The 17,011-nt window shown below is 43.2% G+C and overlaps 1 protein-coding gene across 2 annotated transcripts in view; it reads left to right on the top strand.

Moving 5' to 3' along the window:
• The window catches only part of pdxdc1 (pyridoxal-dependent decarboxylase domain containing 1), a 59,013-nt gene extending 44,110 nt beyond the window's left edge, over window positions 1-14,903 (top strand). For both annotated transcript variants that reach the window (XM_084328659.1, XM_084328660.1), the window contains exons 18-23: window positions 1,093-1,211; window positions 2,474-2,595; window positions 4,339-4,431; window positions 6,333-6,429; window positions 6,687-6,785; window positions 14,453-14,903. In XM_084328659.1, the coding sequence (XP_084184785.1) occupies window positions 1,093-1,211; window positions 2,474-2,595; window positions 4,339-4,431; window positions 6,333-6,429; window positions 6,687-6,785; window positions 14,453-14,730 (808 nt within the window). In that variant the 3' untranslated portion in view covers window positions 14,731-14,903. The remainder of the gene's footprint in view (window positions 1-1,092; window positions 1,212-2,473; window positions 2,596-4,338; window positions 4,432-6,332; window positions 6,430-6,686; window positions 6,786-14,452) is intronic.
• The last annotated feature ends 2,108 nt before the right edge of the window (window positions 14,904-17,011 follow it).

Consider the following 17,011-nt stretch of genomic DNA (forward strand, 5'->3'; position numbering starts at 1 on the left):
ATTTGGATCGCTTTCTAAACTCAATAATCGATATGATTTCGGCTTTTATTGCGCCATACAAACCGGAAATGGATCTAGGAGATCAGCGTCAAATAATTGGGATATTTTTCCTCCAGTCTCATTGGCGAACGGTAAGAGGACAGTAACGTTATTTTCAGCCCGATTGTTTATTCATTTCACTGCAAACCATCTGATCAATATATCAACCCATACTAAATAAAGCCGTTACTGATGATCAAGGAATTATAAACGCCCCCCCCCCCCCCCCCCTTTCCTTCACGCATGATGAAGCAATTTTTTAATATAGCGTGTATAGGAAAGAAACGCCAATCGATAATCTATCATATGCGTCAGGGCCTATAACTCTCGTTTTTGGAATTACAGCAGAAAACCTTAAAAACATACTTATATTCTAGACTGTATTAACACAACAATGTATGAATGAAAAAATATAACGTTCCCACATCCTGAACGATAGATAATCGATGTTGAATGGGCCATAGTAATGTCAATATAGCAATACAATTTAAAAAGTTATAGCCCTGCAAAGAAGGTAAACATCTCTATAGGCTTTCAACTGTGGCAGACTGGGTACAATGATGGGCACAACCCCCGGCGCCCAATGTTTTAACGACAACTTTTCTTTTAAATTATTATTCGCTTTGCTGAGCATGTATGTTTTTTTTTATTTATTCGTTTTTTAAAGCAACACCCAGCTTCACACTCACATTTCCTCACAACCCCACCTGGGAGCTGTCCAGCAGCACAAACACAGTCTGATACTGCCTGCTAGTGCAGCTTCACTGGAGCAGTTGGAGGTTAAGTACCTTGGGTGCATGCAGCACACTGCTCCCAGAAGACCTAGTGGCTAAACATTAGTTTGTCTAATAAATACACTTATGAGAGCATTGGCAGCAGTGTGTGGCATTCTCTCCTTTTTTTAAAAGTCCAGTGAAGCACCTTAATGGCTACATAATACAGTACATGTGTTGAGGTGTTGCCACGCACCGCGTGTTTTCAGAATTGCATTGGGGTCAAATGTGTGGCGTCCATGTGGATCATATCCAGTGTTTCCTGTTTGTCAACGATCAGGTACGAGCCGAGGTCCGAGGGCATGGATGAGAGCAAGAGACAGCAGGAGGTTGAGAAGATCAACAGTGAGCTGCTGAAAAAACTACAAGAGCTGGACGCAGACCTCACCTTCTCCACAGGTTAGTGCCTGTCTGCACGCTCAGCGGCCTGTGGCTCCCAAGTTCATGCACACAATAGCTTTTACTTACTTTCTTTATGTGCCTGGAGGACATATCATTTTCGTGTGTGTGAGTCCTTGCAATATCTGGCAAAGCTTGTGCTTTGGCACAGAGAGTTGCAGAGGTGTAAGGATGAGTACGTGGGAATATGTTTATCAATATAACCGTTCAGCCCTTCTGTTGGCATTTTACATTAGATTAGATTATATTAGATTAAATTTGATTGTCATTGCTCAGCACAAGTACAATACAACAAAAATTAAGTCCGTATCTAACCAGAGTGCAAAATAACAGTGAAGTGCATAGCAGTATATACAGTATAGTATATAACATAAGATAAGATAATCCTTTATTGATCCCCTTGGGGATATTCGGGTGTCAAAGCAGCATGGGGGGGGGGGTACAGGGTGGGGATCCATAGCTTCACAGTACAAATACAATATAGTAATATAAAATATAATAATAAAGTAATATAAAAAGTAATATAAAATAGTAATATAAAAGTACAAACACAAGATAGTCCAGTGGTGAGAGTTCAGTGGTATGAGTCTCTAGTGCAAAGAATCAAGATAGTCGGTGATGTGAGTCTCTAGTTCCCGAGTTGTGACAGTGATAGCTCTGGCAGCATGTGAATATGTGGAGTATATATGCTAAGCTAATGTACAGCAGTAGTATATACAGTGGTACAAGTATGAATACAATATGGTAGTAAATAGGGATGTCCGATATTATCGGCCTACCGATATTATCGGCCGATATCGGCATTCAAATGCGATATCGGAAAATATCGGTACATTTCTATAACCTTTATTTACCCAGGCAAGCAAGTAAGAACAAATTCTGATTTTATTTATTGTCAAAAGTATGCATAATGTTGTGTTAATTCCACAACAAGAGATATGTAATGTTAATTACCTGAAATTATTCAATTTTTTGGGGGGGGAAACCCTGCATATATCGGTATTGGTTGATATCGGTATCGGAAATTAAGAGTTGGACAATATCGGTATATCGGTATCGGTAAAAAAGCCAATATCGAGCATCCCTAGTAGTAAACCATACTAGCCAGTGGTATAACTAATAAAGAGTAGGTATGGAATATGTACAGATATAGATGCAAGTGTGTACAGTGTGGGTGTATATACAGATATATAGGCAGAGATATATATATATATATAGATACCTGCTTAACTTTTAAGATTCCTTCCTTCCTTCCTTTGCAGGTCCAGAGTTTGGGACGGAGAGGGACTGTATATTTGTCGGCATGGCAACAGAGGACCTTGATGTCTCAGAGCTGGTGGATACGATAGCCGCCTTCGGGAGGGACATTGAGGAGAATGGGAGGGTAAGACCAGACCACGCACCAGATATTACTGTCATACATACCCTTTAAAGGAAGACAGCGCTTAGGGCGGCTGGGTGGCGCAGCGGACTAAGCGCTCGTCACCAACGCGAGAGACACTGGTATCAAATTCGGCTGTCAGCGTTGCCTCCGGCTTGGCCGGCCGTCATACTGGCTCAATTGGCAGAGTCAGTGGGAGGGAAGCCGGTGGGTGGTAATCTGGTCGTTGTAAACAGCGACTCCTACAGGTCGGTCAGGGTGCCTGCACAGCGAGGAAAGGAGATGGTGAGGGTAGTGTGAGCCTCCCACACGTTACACCTCACCAATGAGAGTCCGTGCTGGCAGGTGAAAAGAAGTGGCTGGCTGACTCCGCATGTATCGGAGGGGACATGTGATAGTATCTATCAACCCTCCCTAGACCGACCAGTGGGGGGCACATGCGAGCAACGGCCAGGAAGGGGAGGGGGGAATTGGCATGACGACTAAATTGGGATGGGAGAAAAACACAGAAAAACAGGAGGAGAAAAAGTGGATAAAAAAAAAAGGAAGACAGGTTCCTTGACCTGGAACACCGTGCAGCAAAGGGAATGGCTCCTGCCTACCTCCAGGGGGGGCGGGGGGGCGGGGGGGGTCATCAAAGAGAAGCCAGCTATTCTCGGTCCTCGCTCCACAATGGTGGAATGAACTTCCCACCACAGTCAGGACAGCCGAAACCCGCCCAAGTGTCAATATCTTGATATTACTAAATGAGATGTCATGCTAATATGTCATGTTCTACAGTGGGACTTAATACTTACTAACTACTATAATACCTAAAAAACAAGTCATTCGAATAATAGAAGCCTACTTTGCTGGAATGATTCATTTTGCACGTATACAGTACGTGTGTGTGTTTGTGCTTGTGCTCTGAGGCTGCCTCACTAAGCCGTTTATCCACGCATTTATTTAGTTCTACCAATAGGAATAAATAAAACCAACAATAAATAATATCATAGAGAAGAAGACAGTATATGGCATATGCTATACAGTAGCTATATCCGTGGCGATCGGTTTAGTTCTTATTTATTTAGTTTGCAGTATGTGTGTAATGCTCACAATGCCTCATTGAGTCAGGACTATAAATGCAAAACGTAATTGTTAATGATACAAATATTGTCGTATTTATTATCTTTATAATAATTTAATTCCACGGATGTCTGTAGTATCGGCAATCCCCAATGACTTGTCCCAGAGAAACACGGGCGAACACCGCCTTTTCGAGTTCGTAAATCCTACATAAATGCTACAACGAATTACAATATGAAGCCGTTCGAGAATGGCGAAGAAGTACATAAATCGAGTTACGAAGGAATTCCTTGGTAACTTTTACGCATGTCCATTCGAGAATGAGGACCAATGTTACTTACCCTTAGCTGCCAGAGTTGTACCATTCCTGCTAACTTATAAGTCGCTTTGGATATAAGTGACCATTCTAACTCATCTCCTCAGCTATATTATAGACAGCTATGGAGTTGTGGACTTAATGGTGTTATCATATCTTCTCCGATGGGCTCCCTGTGTCTAAATGCTATCAAGTGGAGGTCTGCAATCGAACGTGTATCAAATTGACCCGATCTCAAGCCCCACCCTCTTTTTTCATGATCCAATCACAACTGTTTTGTGTTGTTTGTCTGAGGGAAGCAACAGTTGCGATACTAAATAAACTATTAAACAATGAAGATAACCTGAGTCTCTCATCCTGTGTAGCTGCTGGAGAACATGACGGAGGTGGTGCGCAGAGGAATCCTGGAGGCGGAGCTCCAGCTGCAGAAGGCCAGTCAGGATAAACTCATGGAGGAGGTGTGTGTGTGGGTGTGGGTGTGTGTGTGTGTGCGCGGTTATTTGAATATTCAACTATTGGAAATGACAGTCGTTTTTACTATAGCTAGAGTCAATTAGGGTTGCCACGTGATGTGAAATTTCCCATGATTAATAAACGTATCACTGGTATTACCAGTGATACTGGACATTTTACAAAATTACGCTCAATATCTGTAGAGCTCTTACTTTGATCTTTAACGTTATGAAGATAAGGATGAACTTTATTGATCCCCTTGGGGAAATTTGGTGACAATACACATACAGCCAAAGCCTCATTATACAAAATATTCCACAATCATTACATTGACAGTAATAATGGCACACATAAATTCCACACAAGCATGCACATTTGTTGATAACATGCCTGACTACAGTAGGTCATTGAGACAGTGTATGCATATGTCCGCTGCAGCTCAGCACAAGTGCGTCTGCGCGATTCGGAGGGAGGAAAAGTTATTTCCTGGACCACAGTTGCAGCAGGGGGGGTAGGGGAATGGGCTCTTAGCAACATTTGCTGCTAGCGGGGGAGTGGGTGTTGGTCTGTGAGACAGTCTTGGCTCCCCCCCTGGACGCATAATAATTAGCTGCCGTGAGGCGCCGGACATACACGAGGTGGGGGAAGTGGGCTGGGGGGTAGGTTGGGAGGACCGCACCGCTCTCTTCTTATCTTCAATTCGGCTCCGAGTTACGACCTTGGTACTCTTCTCTCCACAGCACGGAATTTGTTTTGGCTGGGATGCTACATTGATCAGCTGTGTGTCCGTCTACGTCTGTTTTTAATACATTTTCAATGAGGAGTATCCATTGGGTGTACATACAGAGTTGATGTTGGGTTCAAATTTTTTAATAAACCAACGGACCTACCTTCCGTCAATCTTACTATTGGATACTATTGCTGGTCTGGACTCTTCTCCAGTCAAATCCTCCGCCATCGTCGTGTAACCTGTCGTGTCGTCTCTAGAGCCCTTTCTTTTCTCCTTCATGTGATGTTCAATCTACTCTAGAAGTGAGTGAGTTAAGCTCCTCTGTGCTGCGACTCTGCTGCACAGACCTAAACATAGCTCTGCTGTCCTCACAGAGACGTTCAGTTTATAATGTTTATAAAGTATTGATAACACGACAGTGGCTCAGGAGGTAGAGCAGTCGTCTGGTAATCCAGAGGTTCCCGGTTCGATTCCCGGGCAGCATGTCCAAGTGTCCTTGAGCAAGACACTTAACCCCTTAGGCCCTTACTGCTCCTGATGAGTAGGTTGGCAGCTTGCATGGTTGCCTCCGCCGTCTGTGTGTGAATGTGTGAGTGAGTGAGTGAGTGGGTAAAATGTGAGGAACAAATTGTAAAGCGCTTTGGATAAAAGCACTATATAAATGCAGCCATTTACCATTTATTTAACACACTTAGTATTTTACCGATTTGAGTTATTTTTATTTAATTTTTTTTACGATGTGGGGCACTAATATGTAAAAATGAACTAAATGGGTTTTCTTTCTATAAAAAAAAAGAGAAAGCATAGACCGGTGGGCAGGTGATACACTCTGTGGAGCCTGGACACCGATATCACGACTACCGTGGAAAGCCTAGTGTAATGGCACTGATTCAGCCTACCGATTTGGAGGTTTTATTTCTTCAATGTTCAACAAATTTAACACATGTACCTATCTCAAGCTCCGCCTTCTCTTAGCTTGACCGAGGAAAGCAAAGCTTGTGATAGGATGGTCAAGATAAAGGCAGAAAGAAATCTTTGTTTGACCAAAGAAACAACAGCTGTGATTGGAGGGCCATGAAAAGACACTTGAGATAGTTCAATTGGATTTGGTTGCCCTGTTTATTTGACTAATGAATGGACACAAATGTTCACTCTCTCTGTCTCTGTCTCTCTCAGGGAGTGTTGAGGCAGCTTCCTCTGTTAGGCTCTGTGTTGAACTGGTTTTCTCCCGTCCAGAGCTCCGTGAAGGGCAGGACTTTCAACCTAGCTGCAGGTACTGTGTGTGTTTTGTGTCTGTTCAGATACTGTGTGCGAGTGTTTGTGTGTTTGCTTTTTGTGCTTGTTCACTTGTGTGTATTATATCTTAGTGTATTTGACATTATATTGAAATGTGTCGTAATTATTATGTGAATGAACATGTTGTAACTACATCATCACTCTGATTGGAAGCTACGTATGCTGCAATTCACGTGTGTGTGTGTGTGCAATTCACGTGTGTGTGTGTGTGTGTGTGTGTGTGTGTGTCCTTAGGATCCCTGGACACCACAGACCCAACCTACTCTACCAAGGCCCAGTCAGGCAGACTGGCTCCCACAGACACCCCCACGTCCTCAGCCAAGAGACTGCCAGGTAAGGCTCCAAGACCAGACCCACAACCTTCCTTTAACCAGGCAGGTTGTAGTAGATCAGGAATATTATGAATAACTTACTCAGTCAAATGGATCCGGTTAATACAATTTATTAACTCAGAATGAAAGTATCAAATACAGAATAGTCAGAGATATAGAAGATAGAAGAAAATAGAAGAGAGAATGACGTGGGAAGGATTCCTTTATAGTCAGGAGGGGGAGGGGGGGGGGACAGGAGAGGTGAGGGGGTACACTAAGATGGAGGTTAGGCAAGTGGGAGGAGATTAAGACACGTCCTTATGAGGAGACAAGTCTGTTATGGGTGAGAGGGAGGAGACAAGCTCTTATTTCCTCCACAAGGTCCACTAAGAGCAGTCCCAGTACAACTGCAGTCACCTGGGAAAGGGTGGAGGATAAATGCCTTGCTTAAGGGAAATTAGGCTGCATTCGTTGAGGGAGGAGAAAACGATTTCCGTTCACATCCTCTGCCCATATTTTCCAATGCTAGTGGATTCAAATCGGCAACCCAAAACCGGTTTACAGGCTTGCTTCTCAAACTTATAAAGCTACCGCTATCAAAGGTTTATCACAGAATATTTAAAGTAAAATATTATATTAAAATATTTCTTTAGGAAATTTCAATTGATCAAGAGATTTATATTATTTAGAGGATAGTACAACGTGTTTGAAACAAACCTGCAATGGGCCGGAAGTACTCATGCCTGTTGTTAGATCCTGATCAATCTGGCCAGTATCACGTCTTCTTGTGTTATCCTCTCTCCATCCAATTCCTCTGCGTTGTGTAATTTTAATGGTCCTGACGTCTCATATACTGGCGGATATAATCCTTATCTCTCCCCGTTAGTGTGATCCGCAAACCATGATAATTCTCCACCTTCGTAAGAATTCGACACTTTGACACAGCGTAATACCTTACAAGGAAAAGCGTTGTTTATTGATATAAACAGAAGCCTCAGCTCAGATGTTAACAGATTGTATTGTCCTTGAAAAGTCTATTCTAATGATCTTTCGGTGTGTTCAGTCTATCGTCCTCCTGCTATTCAGTCCAATGGTGGTCAGGCCTGGTCTTTAGCCTAAACCCTCCTCGCGTTAGCCGAAGCTAATGATGATGTGTCATTCTCCCCCTCCCCCCTCTCGATGAGAGGAGAGAGTCTCTCAGTCCTAGTCAGATTGTAGTCTGCCCTTAGCCGCTCTTGGTCTGACTTACACCCGGAAACACTGTTAGACTTATAGATCTTTGTCATGCGACGCGCTGTCATGACAACCGCGTTTAACCTTTACACACATCAAAACGCAGTTTTCTACTGTTTTCTTTAAGGATGTCACCCCTCTCCCTCCTGCTCTCTCTTATCAATGTTGTGTCTTAGATCGGAATGTCAACATCCCCTGCTCAGTGTGCTGCTATTCAGTCACCCTGCTCTACTGAACCACCGTCTCCTGCCTCCACCGTCAGCATGCACTCCGACCTCTCTGGCACCGTTACATGCTACCATCTCCCCCCAATCTATACATCACATACATTGAATAAACCCCGTTTCTCTCACTGTGCATTCACTGAGGATGTGATTGCCTGCCCTGTGGGGTGAGCAGCCACACCGTAACCATGCCGGACAGCTCAACCAGGAGACGATAGGAGCGTCAAATTACCGTGAAATTATGCACCTATTCAATGACAGGCTGAGTACCATTTTCAGGAGGAGGAAATACTTATAAGGTAGGTTTGTGGTTTGTTCGTTTTCCTGTGTATTGGTTTCTGTAACCATACTGTAACTCTCTAGAAAGTGAGCGGTGCAGCTAGAGGGCTGCTTGATTTGAGTAACACAGGCTTCACTAGACCAACCGAGGAAGCAGTGTGCTATTTAAGCCAGTGTGCTTTTTTGTTTACAAGCAGGAGTGGTGGCAATATTTGGCCATTTTAAGTCGCACATTGAGAGTTACGTGCAAAATGTATCACGCCGCGACCAAGCAGTAAAACTATCCCTGCCTGCACTGATGCCCTAACTGCCCTTCAACCTTAAAGGAAGTCAATGGACAAAGGAAGACAAACAAACTCAGAAATGCAAGATATACGTGTCCTACCTTTTTTATAAGCATTTCCTCTTCTTGAAAATGGTACTCAGCCTGTTTGAATTTTAGAATTTTGCTGTAATTCTGGGCTCCTCATATTTCCTCATTGAGCTGACTGATTATTTGGATGCTCTACCCAATGGGCTTTCAAGTGCATTCTCTATGAATGAGGCCTCAGTACATTGCAGGCTTTTTTCTAACATGTTGTGCTACCCCCGGCCGCTAGTAATATTAAAGGATCTCAATTCCAGATTTAGCTGGATTTTGAACATTAATATAACTAACTGTTCTGTTTTTTTTTTATTATAATATAAAATTGTCGGCTTGCTCGCTACTACTTTCTCTTTTTCAACCCAAAATATGTTTCTAACAATGTTCTATGCAGGAAATAGGTTGCGATTCTTATTTTATCTGCAACACATAGTTTGACAGTTTGCCTCCACTTGTGTGTGCTCGGTCGTAGGAAGCACATCAGGAATACAGCAGGAATACACGTAAACTTTTTTTTACCGCCTAAATGGTTCACTAAAATATGGTTCTGACAATATTTTAGACAAGAAATAGTTTCTTAGAAAAACATCCTTGAATTATTCAACAAATAATCAGTGATGGGCAAGCTACTTGGAAAATGTAGCAAGCTACACTACAAGTTACTCTCGATTAAATATAGCTCAACTACAATGGAAGCTATCCCCAGAGAAATGTAGCAAGCTACACTACAAGAACATGGCAAAAATAGCTAGCTACATCAACACTACTTTTTTTTTTCAAAAACACACTTCTTCAATATCTGAATTGTAACTGTTTTACTTCATTTTACTAGTATTATGCTACCATGTATATACTACTACCAACTATGCTATATGTCTATACTACTACAGTATGTACTCAGAGTATAACACTCAAGCTTGACACTGACAAACAATACTACTTATCCTTGGCTGCTAGATATGTACCACTCCTGCTGACTTGTTGTACACAATTTGTAAGTTGCTTTGAATGAAAGTGTCAGCTAAATGACCAAATGTATTTAAATATGTAACTCACAAAACATTCCATGGCCCCAAAATCATGTGGGGACCCCCCCTGGGGGTCCTGTCCCACAGGTTGAGAACCACTGCTTTTCCCTATTTTTGCCTTTTCTCCACCCCCATAATATTGTTCATTTTCTGCCTACAGTGAAACATCATCATGATAGCAGCTATCTGTTAGTTGACAAAAAGTGTACTGACTTGTGTGCTGTTTGGGAACAGTTGATTTTCATCAGCTCACCTGAATGTGTTCTCAAGTTAGTGCTGGCCGTGTGGGAAGTTGAGAGCAGCATATGTTTTAGCCGTTTTTTCAGTCAAACTCATAAATGTGTCCCAGATAGGGCCATGGAGAGGCATTGTTGTTATTGACATCATCATCTTCATCAATGCCATCGAACCCCTCTGCCATTTCGCGCGGACTGGTTCATGTAATCCGTTAAATTGCATTCATTCATTCAGTACGTCTGTGTTTTGATTTTCACTTCCTGATTTGCGGGTTGGAGTCCCGCCCTATCCTGCCTCTGATTGGCCTACCCGTAATGTTTTGGCCTACCATACCCAATCGTGAGTCGTCATACTCCTATCTAAACCAACCAACCAATCATAGTGGGTTTTTTACGGGGAGTTTTTTTTTCTCCTCACAAATCTTTATACTAGTCTAGACTGTTTCTCCTGACAGTAGCATGTAGCGTTTCCTCGTCGCTACGTCACTACTTCGTTCTATAAATAGCTCCGCTACAGAGACCTCTACCCTGGTTAAAAAGTAGCGACGCTACCATCACGCTACTGAGAATTGTAGTTAAGCTATGTAGCGTCGCTACTTGTAGCTAGCTACTGCCCATCACTGCAAATAATATATGAATAAATAATAAAATAATTACTTTGCTGAGAACACAAATGGAGGCGGAGGTGTTAGTCAAAGCATAGACTGAGAATTGTTGAGATGCTGGTGCTCTAGTGACATCTAGTGGCTGAATTTGGAATATAGCGCCTTTAATCTTCAAATAATGGCCATTGTTCCCCTTTTAACACAATGGCCGCCAACAACGAGTTTACTCGTTATTGGCCGCCAATCGAATAGTGCCAACAACGAGTTTACTCGTTTTTGGGATTTTTATATCATTTATTTGCTATATCTATTCATAATTCATAGCCGCAGCCTCTGATATAGTCTTCAGACCCTGTCTGAGCTGGCAGACGGTCAACACCGCCCTCTACTGCCAGGCGGAGCTATTGCATCTCATTGAAAATGGGCTTGTGTCTTTTAGGAGGCGATCTGAGCCGGGCGGGCGGGGTTTAAATATTCAGGCGAGCCACTTCTATACAACGATGGCATCAGTAACTCCGCCCGCCCGCCCGTCATTGTGAAACGGTTGGTAGTGTGGTGCGGACCTCCACGAGCATTATTTGGAATTGCGATAAGATATTTGGATTATCTCTTTTGCATTACATCAGATACAAGGTAAGAACATCATATATGAATTTGATCGTTGATCTGACATTTATTTCTACTGCGATCAAAGCGATCTGTGTGTAGGTGTATATGCTTATTACCGTTGGCTACGGTGGGGGTGGGGGGGGAGCGTCCCGCTACGACGGTCATTTCATGTATGGACGAGGAGACATGATAGCGATAATCTAGCGTTGATTTCAGGATGATTAGATAATCAGCCGAAAAATTACAACGTGGTGACTGGATTACAGTCAAATGCATTTTTCTCGCCTTTTCCTGGAATTACTGAAAAACACCCAAACTATACTCTATTCAAAACGGTATAAAACGGAATGTACGAATGAAAAAACAATCTGTCTCGGCAATGTTGACTAGAAGCAGCTCACTGAGACCCGACGGCGTTATTAGACCCATAGATATAATATAAGATATATTTTAAGCACTCGCAAATGTCACATTCTTTTTTTTGTGCTTTTTTCTCCTATTTTTCCATTTTTCTCTCATCCCAATTTAGCCGTGCCAATTCTTCCCTCCCCTGTATTGAACGTTGCTCGCATATGCCCCCCACTGGCCGGTTGTAGGGAGGATAGAAACCTTGCATCACATGTCTCCTCCGATACATGTGGAGGCAGCCTGTCACATCTTTTCACCTGCCAGCGCGGACTCATTTGGCGAGGTGTAACGTATGGGAGGCTCACACTACCCCCGCCATTTTCCTGTCTGCTGTGCAGGCGCCCTAACCGACCTGTAGGAGTCGCTGTTTACAACGTCCAGATTACCACCCATCGACTTCCACCCGCTAACTCTGCCAATTGAGTTAGTATGACGGCCGGCCCAAGCCGGAGGCAACAGCGACAGCTGGAGTCTAACCCGGTGTTTCATGCGTTGGTGACGAGTGCAATGTCCGCTGCGCCGCCCAGCAAATGTCACATTCTAAAACTATATCCATTGAATAAAGACCTGGCAATGAATGGGGTATTAGCGCCCCCTGCTGTGGCGGTCAATGTGTTAAGATCTCAAATTTAAAAAGTGATGAAAAGGAAGCTCAGTATAATCAGATGTGTCTTCTCTTGAATGAATGAATAGTTTATTTCCAACAAGAAATATAAACAAAGGCGGTCAGGTGGCGTAGCGGAGATTGCGCTCGTCACCAACGCAGGAGATGCTGGGTTTGAGCCCAGCTCTCGGCGTTGCTACCAGCTTGGCTGGTCGTTCATACTAATACAATTGGCAGTATTAGGGGGTGGGAAGCTGGTGGGTGGGAATCTGGCGTTGTGGACAGCGACGCCTACAGGTCAGGTCTCGGTGCTTGCTCAGCGGGGGCAGGACTTGGTGGAGATAGCGTGCCCTCCCACACGTTACACTTCACCAAATGAGAGTCCTCGCTGCCAAGTGAAAAGACGTCACTGGCTGTCGCCGCACGTATCGGAGGAAGCGTGCGATCGACTCGGGATGCCCTTGTACCGACTCGTAGGAGAACATGCAAACAACAACCAGGTAGGGGGGGGGAATTGGCACAACGACTAAAATTGGGACGGGGAGAAAAACGGAAACAAAAAATATATATATATATAAACAAGAAATAACAATGTAAAAGAAGAAATACAAGTTGCTGTGAAAAGAAAAATAATAATAAAGTTAAATAAATATTTTGTCTGAAAAGGAATAGGAAGAAGCAATATGATTATCAGGTCCTACCCCTTAACAGTTTTCCAAACACAGTGTTGAATTTTCTTCCAACAAGAATTATCTGCAAACAAAATTACTTGTTCGTCCATCAATCAAGTTAATATATTATAATTACTGTTACTAAATAGTTATTTTACAATCAATAGGCCAATACTGTCCATCCAGTATTTTTTAGAAAGCAAAGGGTATATGCCGACTACCTCTTCACATCTTCTACAGAGGACATGGTTGCAAACTGTGAATGAGTTTCATAGGCCAGTTACGTGTGTAACACACAAGGTTAGATACCATGTGCGGTTTGCAACCATTTCCTCAGTAATAGTGTTTTGGAAAAGGACATGTATCATGGTATTTTAAAACACCTGCCCCATTGGATTGTATTGGAGCCTGGTGAGAGGATGCAGCACATTGTTAAGTTTCTCAATACTAAAGCCATCAGTGAAATGATGGTCCGTACTCATCAATATCACAGAGACGATGTTTAAATAAGGAATGTTAAAAAAGAAAGGTCCTAGACTAGATGAATGAATGAATGATCATTGCATTTATATAGCGCTTTTCTAGACACTCAAATAGATTTTTACAATGTAGGAAATGGCCTCCTTCACCGCCACTGTGTAGCACCCAACCTTGGGCTATGCAGCCTCAATGGCTGCCATACACTGGCACCAGGCACACAACACACTACACAATGGCTGAAAGGCTCAGGAAACAGGGATTGATATCAGCCAATTAAGGGGGAGGGATGATTAGGTGGCCTTGATGTCAGAGACCTGATTGGGAATTTGACCAGGAACGTCGGGGAACCCCCTACTCTTTGCGATATGCACTCTGGGTTCATTAACAAGATGTTGCTTGTGGGATGTTGCTAGTGTCCTTGTCAATGAATCTAGATAGACACACACGCGGATAAAGATGCTCCACTAATACAGGCCACTATGTCCCACCTCCCCTAGTTACTGATACTCCGATGGACTTTCAAGATCTGCCTGAGCGCATTACCATGAAAGATTTAAATAACCATGTCCAGATGCTTGGGACTGCACGTGTCAGTGCAGTGCAGATTTTACTTCATTTTCAAGTACTTCAACGTTACATTACTGCCGCAACATTACATTACCGAGTGTGCCTTTCAGCGCGGTGTCGGTGAACTGATATCAGAGGAGGTAGTGCCAAGATATAGACTGCTGGATTAGTAGATCATTGTGTCGTTCACTGTTGTTAATGGTCAATTGACTTATCTCAAGCCCAGCCCTCTTTTCTTGAACCTTTGTGAAACTTTAGTTTGTTCGAGGGAAGCAACAGTTGCATTTATTTATGGACTGCATTTATGTAGGGCTTTTTATCCAAAGCGTTTTGCAACTTAAGCCTCACATTCACCTCTTTATTCACCTGTTCACATCACAGGTCAGAGGCTGTTCCGGCGTCCGGGTGCAGGCTCCGACTCCCACAGCGAGACCAGCTCCGTGGGACAAGCAGAGGAGCCTAGCAGAGAGGAGGACACCGCTCCCACCCCCTCCTCCCCACCCACCCCTCTCCCCCTCCCCACGCTGCCCGCTGATCCCGGGGCGGCGCTAGAGAGCGCCCCGGAGACCCCCGAGCCTGTGGGCACACAGGAGGAAGTGGACTTGGGCTCAGAGGAGAGGCAACCCGAGGGCCAGGAGGACGAGGACACGGGCAGATAGGAGCCATCCCTGTTGTAGAGGGAACGGTACCAGCCCGTTTGTTCAAGAGATGGGGGGCCTCGTTCCATTCTGAAATCTAGCCTCCTTGCGTCCTCCCTTAACAAGACCCAACAGGAGATTGCCTGTAATGGGGAGATAAATATGTCACAGAGCTTAAGCTAGACTGCGCTCTTTCTTTCTCACTGGACGAGTCATGGGGGGGGGGGGGGGGGGGGGGGGGGGGGGGGGTAGGGAGGAATGGAGATTTCAGAATGGTATCCAGCCCAGCTCTGTTATTTACACTGCTATCCGGTCTCAGTCTGGCTGATGAATAATTGAGGAGGGGTGACATTCTGACACCTGTGAGCCCTGCAGGATTCGAGGACAGAGATTTGGCTATTATTAACCAGGGGCTTGGTGGTTAACTGGGGAACTATGTGGCTCAGGTTCTAGTTAGGACTTCCCTGGTCGTTACCTGCTCCGGTTACTCTCATTCTAGACCGGAAATGAAGCAACCTAATATGCAAGTAATGTGACTAACACTGGATTTACAATCTAGATTGTATCTAACTGTAAATACTGTCCACACACAGCATATATTTTTATCCACTCAATCACTCACCATTATGATTAATCAAGATCCATCTTTGTAGGAGTGAGAAGTAAAAATCTAACTGTGATTTGACTTGAATGGAAAAGAAAAAAGAACTGTGATTTGACTTGAATGGAAAAGAAAATCTAACTGATTTAACTTGAATGAAAAAGAAAAAAAATAGTTCTCGTTGGCAACAGTCACCTGCTTAAGACCTTATAACACTCCCTGGCTGTGTGCACAGCCCTGGAATATAGGCCACAGCTTAAGAAGTAAAGCCCTGTTTATATTTGCACTCCTATCTGGGGCCAGAATATTGTAAGATGTTTTGATTTTTTATACTACTTTTATTTTGTCAATACTGCAACCTATGGAGCAAAAAAGTGGCCTTATGTTCACAAGCAAAAACTAGCTTGACAGGCTCATTAAATAAATATATTTTCTTTGCCAAAAAAGACAAAGAGATCCTTCCAAACCTGAGTTAAAGGGGCACTTCACCTCAAATGTATGCTGATTTATTTAGTATATAATCTCACACACATCCAAATTCTCTAAACTGTTTTACACACATTTATTACAGTTATAGAGTAAATTAGTTTGAATATGGCCACCAGTGATGTCATCGGGGACATTGAATACTTGTGTTGTGTTAATTACAGCTTTTTTAAGCTATGAAGAAATAGCAATACCTTGTCTTATAGGGACTGCTACCTTATTACATTGAGCTGTAATTAACACAACAGCAAGGATTCAATTCTCAGATGACATCACTGGTGGCCATTTTCTAACTCATTTACTCTATAACTGTCAAACTAAATGAATGTGTGCAAAATGGTTTTAGTGTTTGGATGTGTGTGAGATTATGTGCAAAATAAATCTGCATAGTTTTTTTGTGAAGTGCCCCTACGTCCTAATTGAAATACTTTATTCATTTATTTTGATTGTTTGCTTTAGCCTGCCAAGTCCATGTGAGCAGGATGTGTTTTTTCTTTCTTGACAGTTTGTTTGGTTGGTTTCATTGTGCCAGGCAAGTTCACTAATGTTTTTGAGAGTATTTTAAATAGTGGTTTTGAGCCAAGTGCTGGTGTAACTTACTGTATGTTGAGTTGTTTATGGTGGAGGACATTTGTAGTCTCTAGCTGTCAGTCTGCTTCCGGCTGGAGGACATCTAGTGGTCTCTGTCAGTCTGCTGCCGGCTGGAGGACATCTAGTGGTCTCTGTCAGTCTGCTGCCGGCTGGAGGACATCTAGTGGTCTCTGTCAGTCTGCTGCCGGCTGGAGGACATCTAGTGGTCTCTGTCAGTCTGCTGCCGGCTGGAGGACATCTAGTGGTCTCTGTCAGTCTGCTGCCGGCTGTCAAAATGAAATGGATGAATACAGTGCGTCAGTCATGTGGCTGTCTGGTGCGGTGCGGGTAAATATTTGTCTTTCCATTCTAGGAACCCATCACACATGATGTCATTCCCAATAGCTTACAATAATTACCTAACGACACCTCTTATGGTTGCTTTACTCTTCTCGATAGTAAACGTTTGAGTACATCTAATCTAAATATAAAGGGATTAATTATTATAATATTGGATTAGGCTGTCATGTACACAGTCTTGTACCTTTTGATATTCTTAATGTTTTTCAAAAAAAAAATCAACTATAGCTACACCTTATGTATTTCACCTCATAGGATTCTGAAAACCCCTTTAAACCCCTGTTT

The sequence above is a fragment of the Notolepis coatsorum genome, assembly GCF_963971535.1.
Source record: "Notolepis coatsorum genome assembly, chromosome: 14".
Lineage (NCBI taxonomy): Eukaryota > Metazoa > Chordata > Actinopteri > Aulopiformes > Paralepididae > Notolepis > Notolepis coatsorum.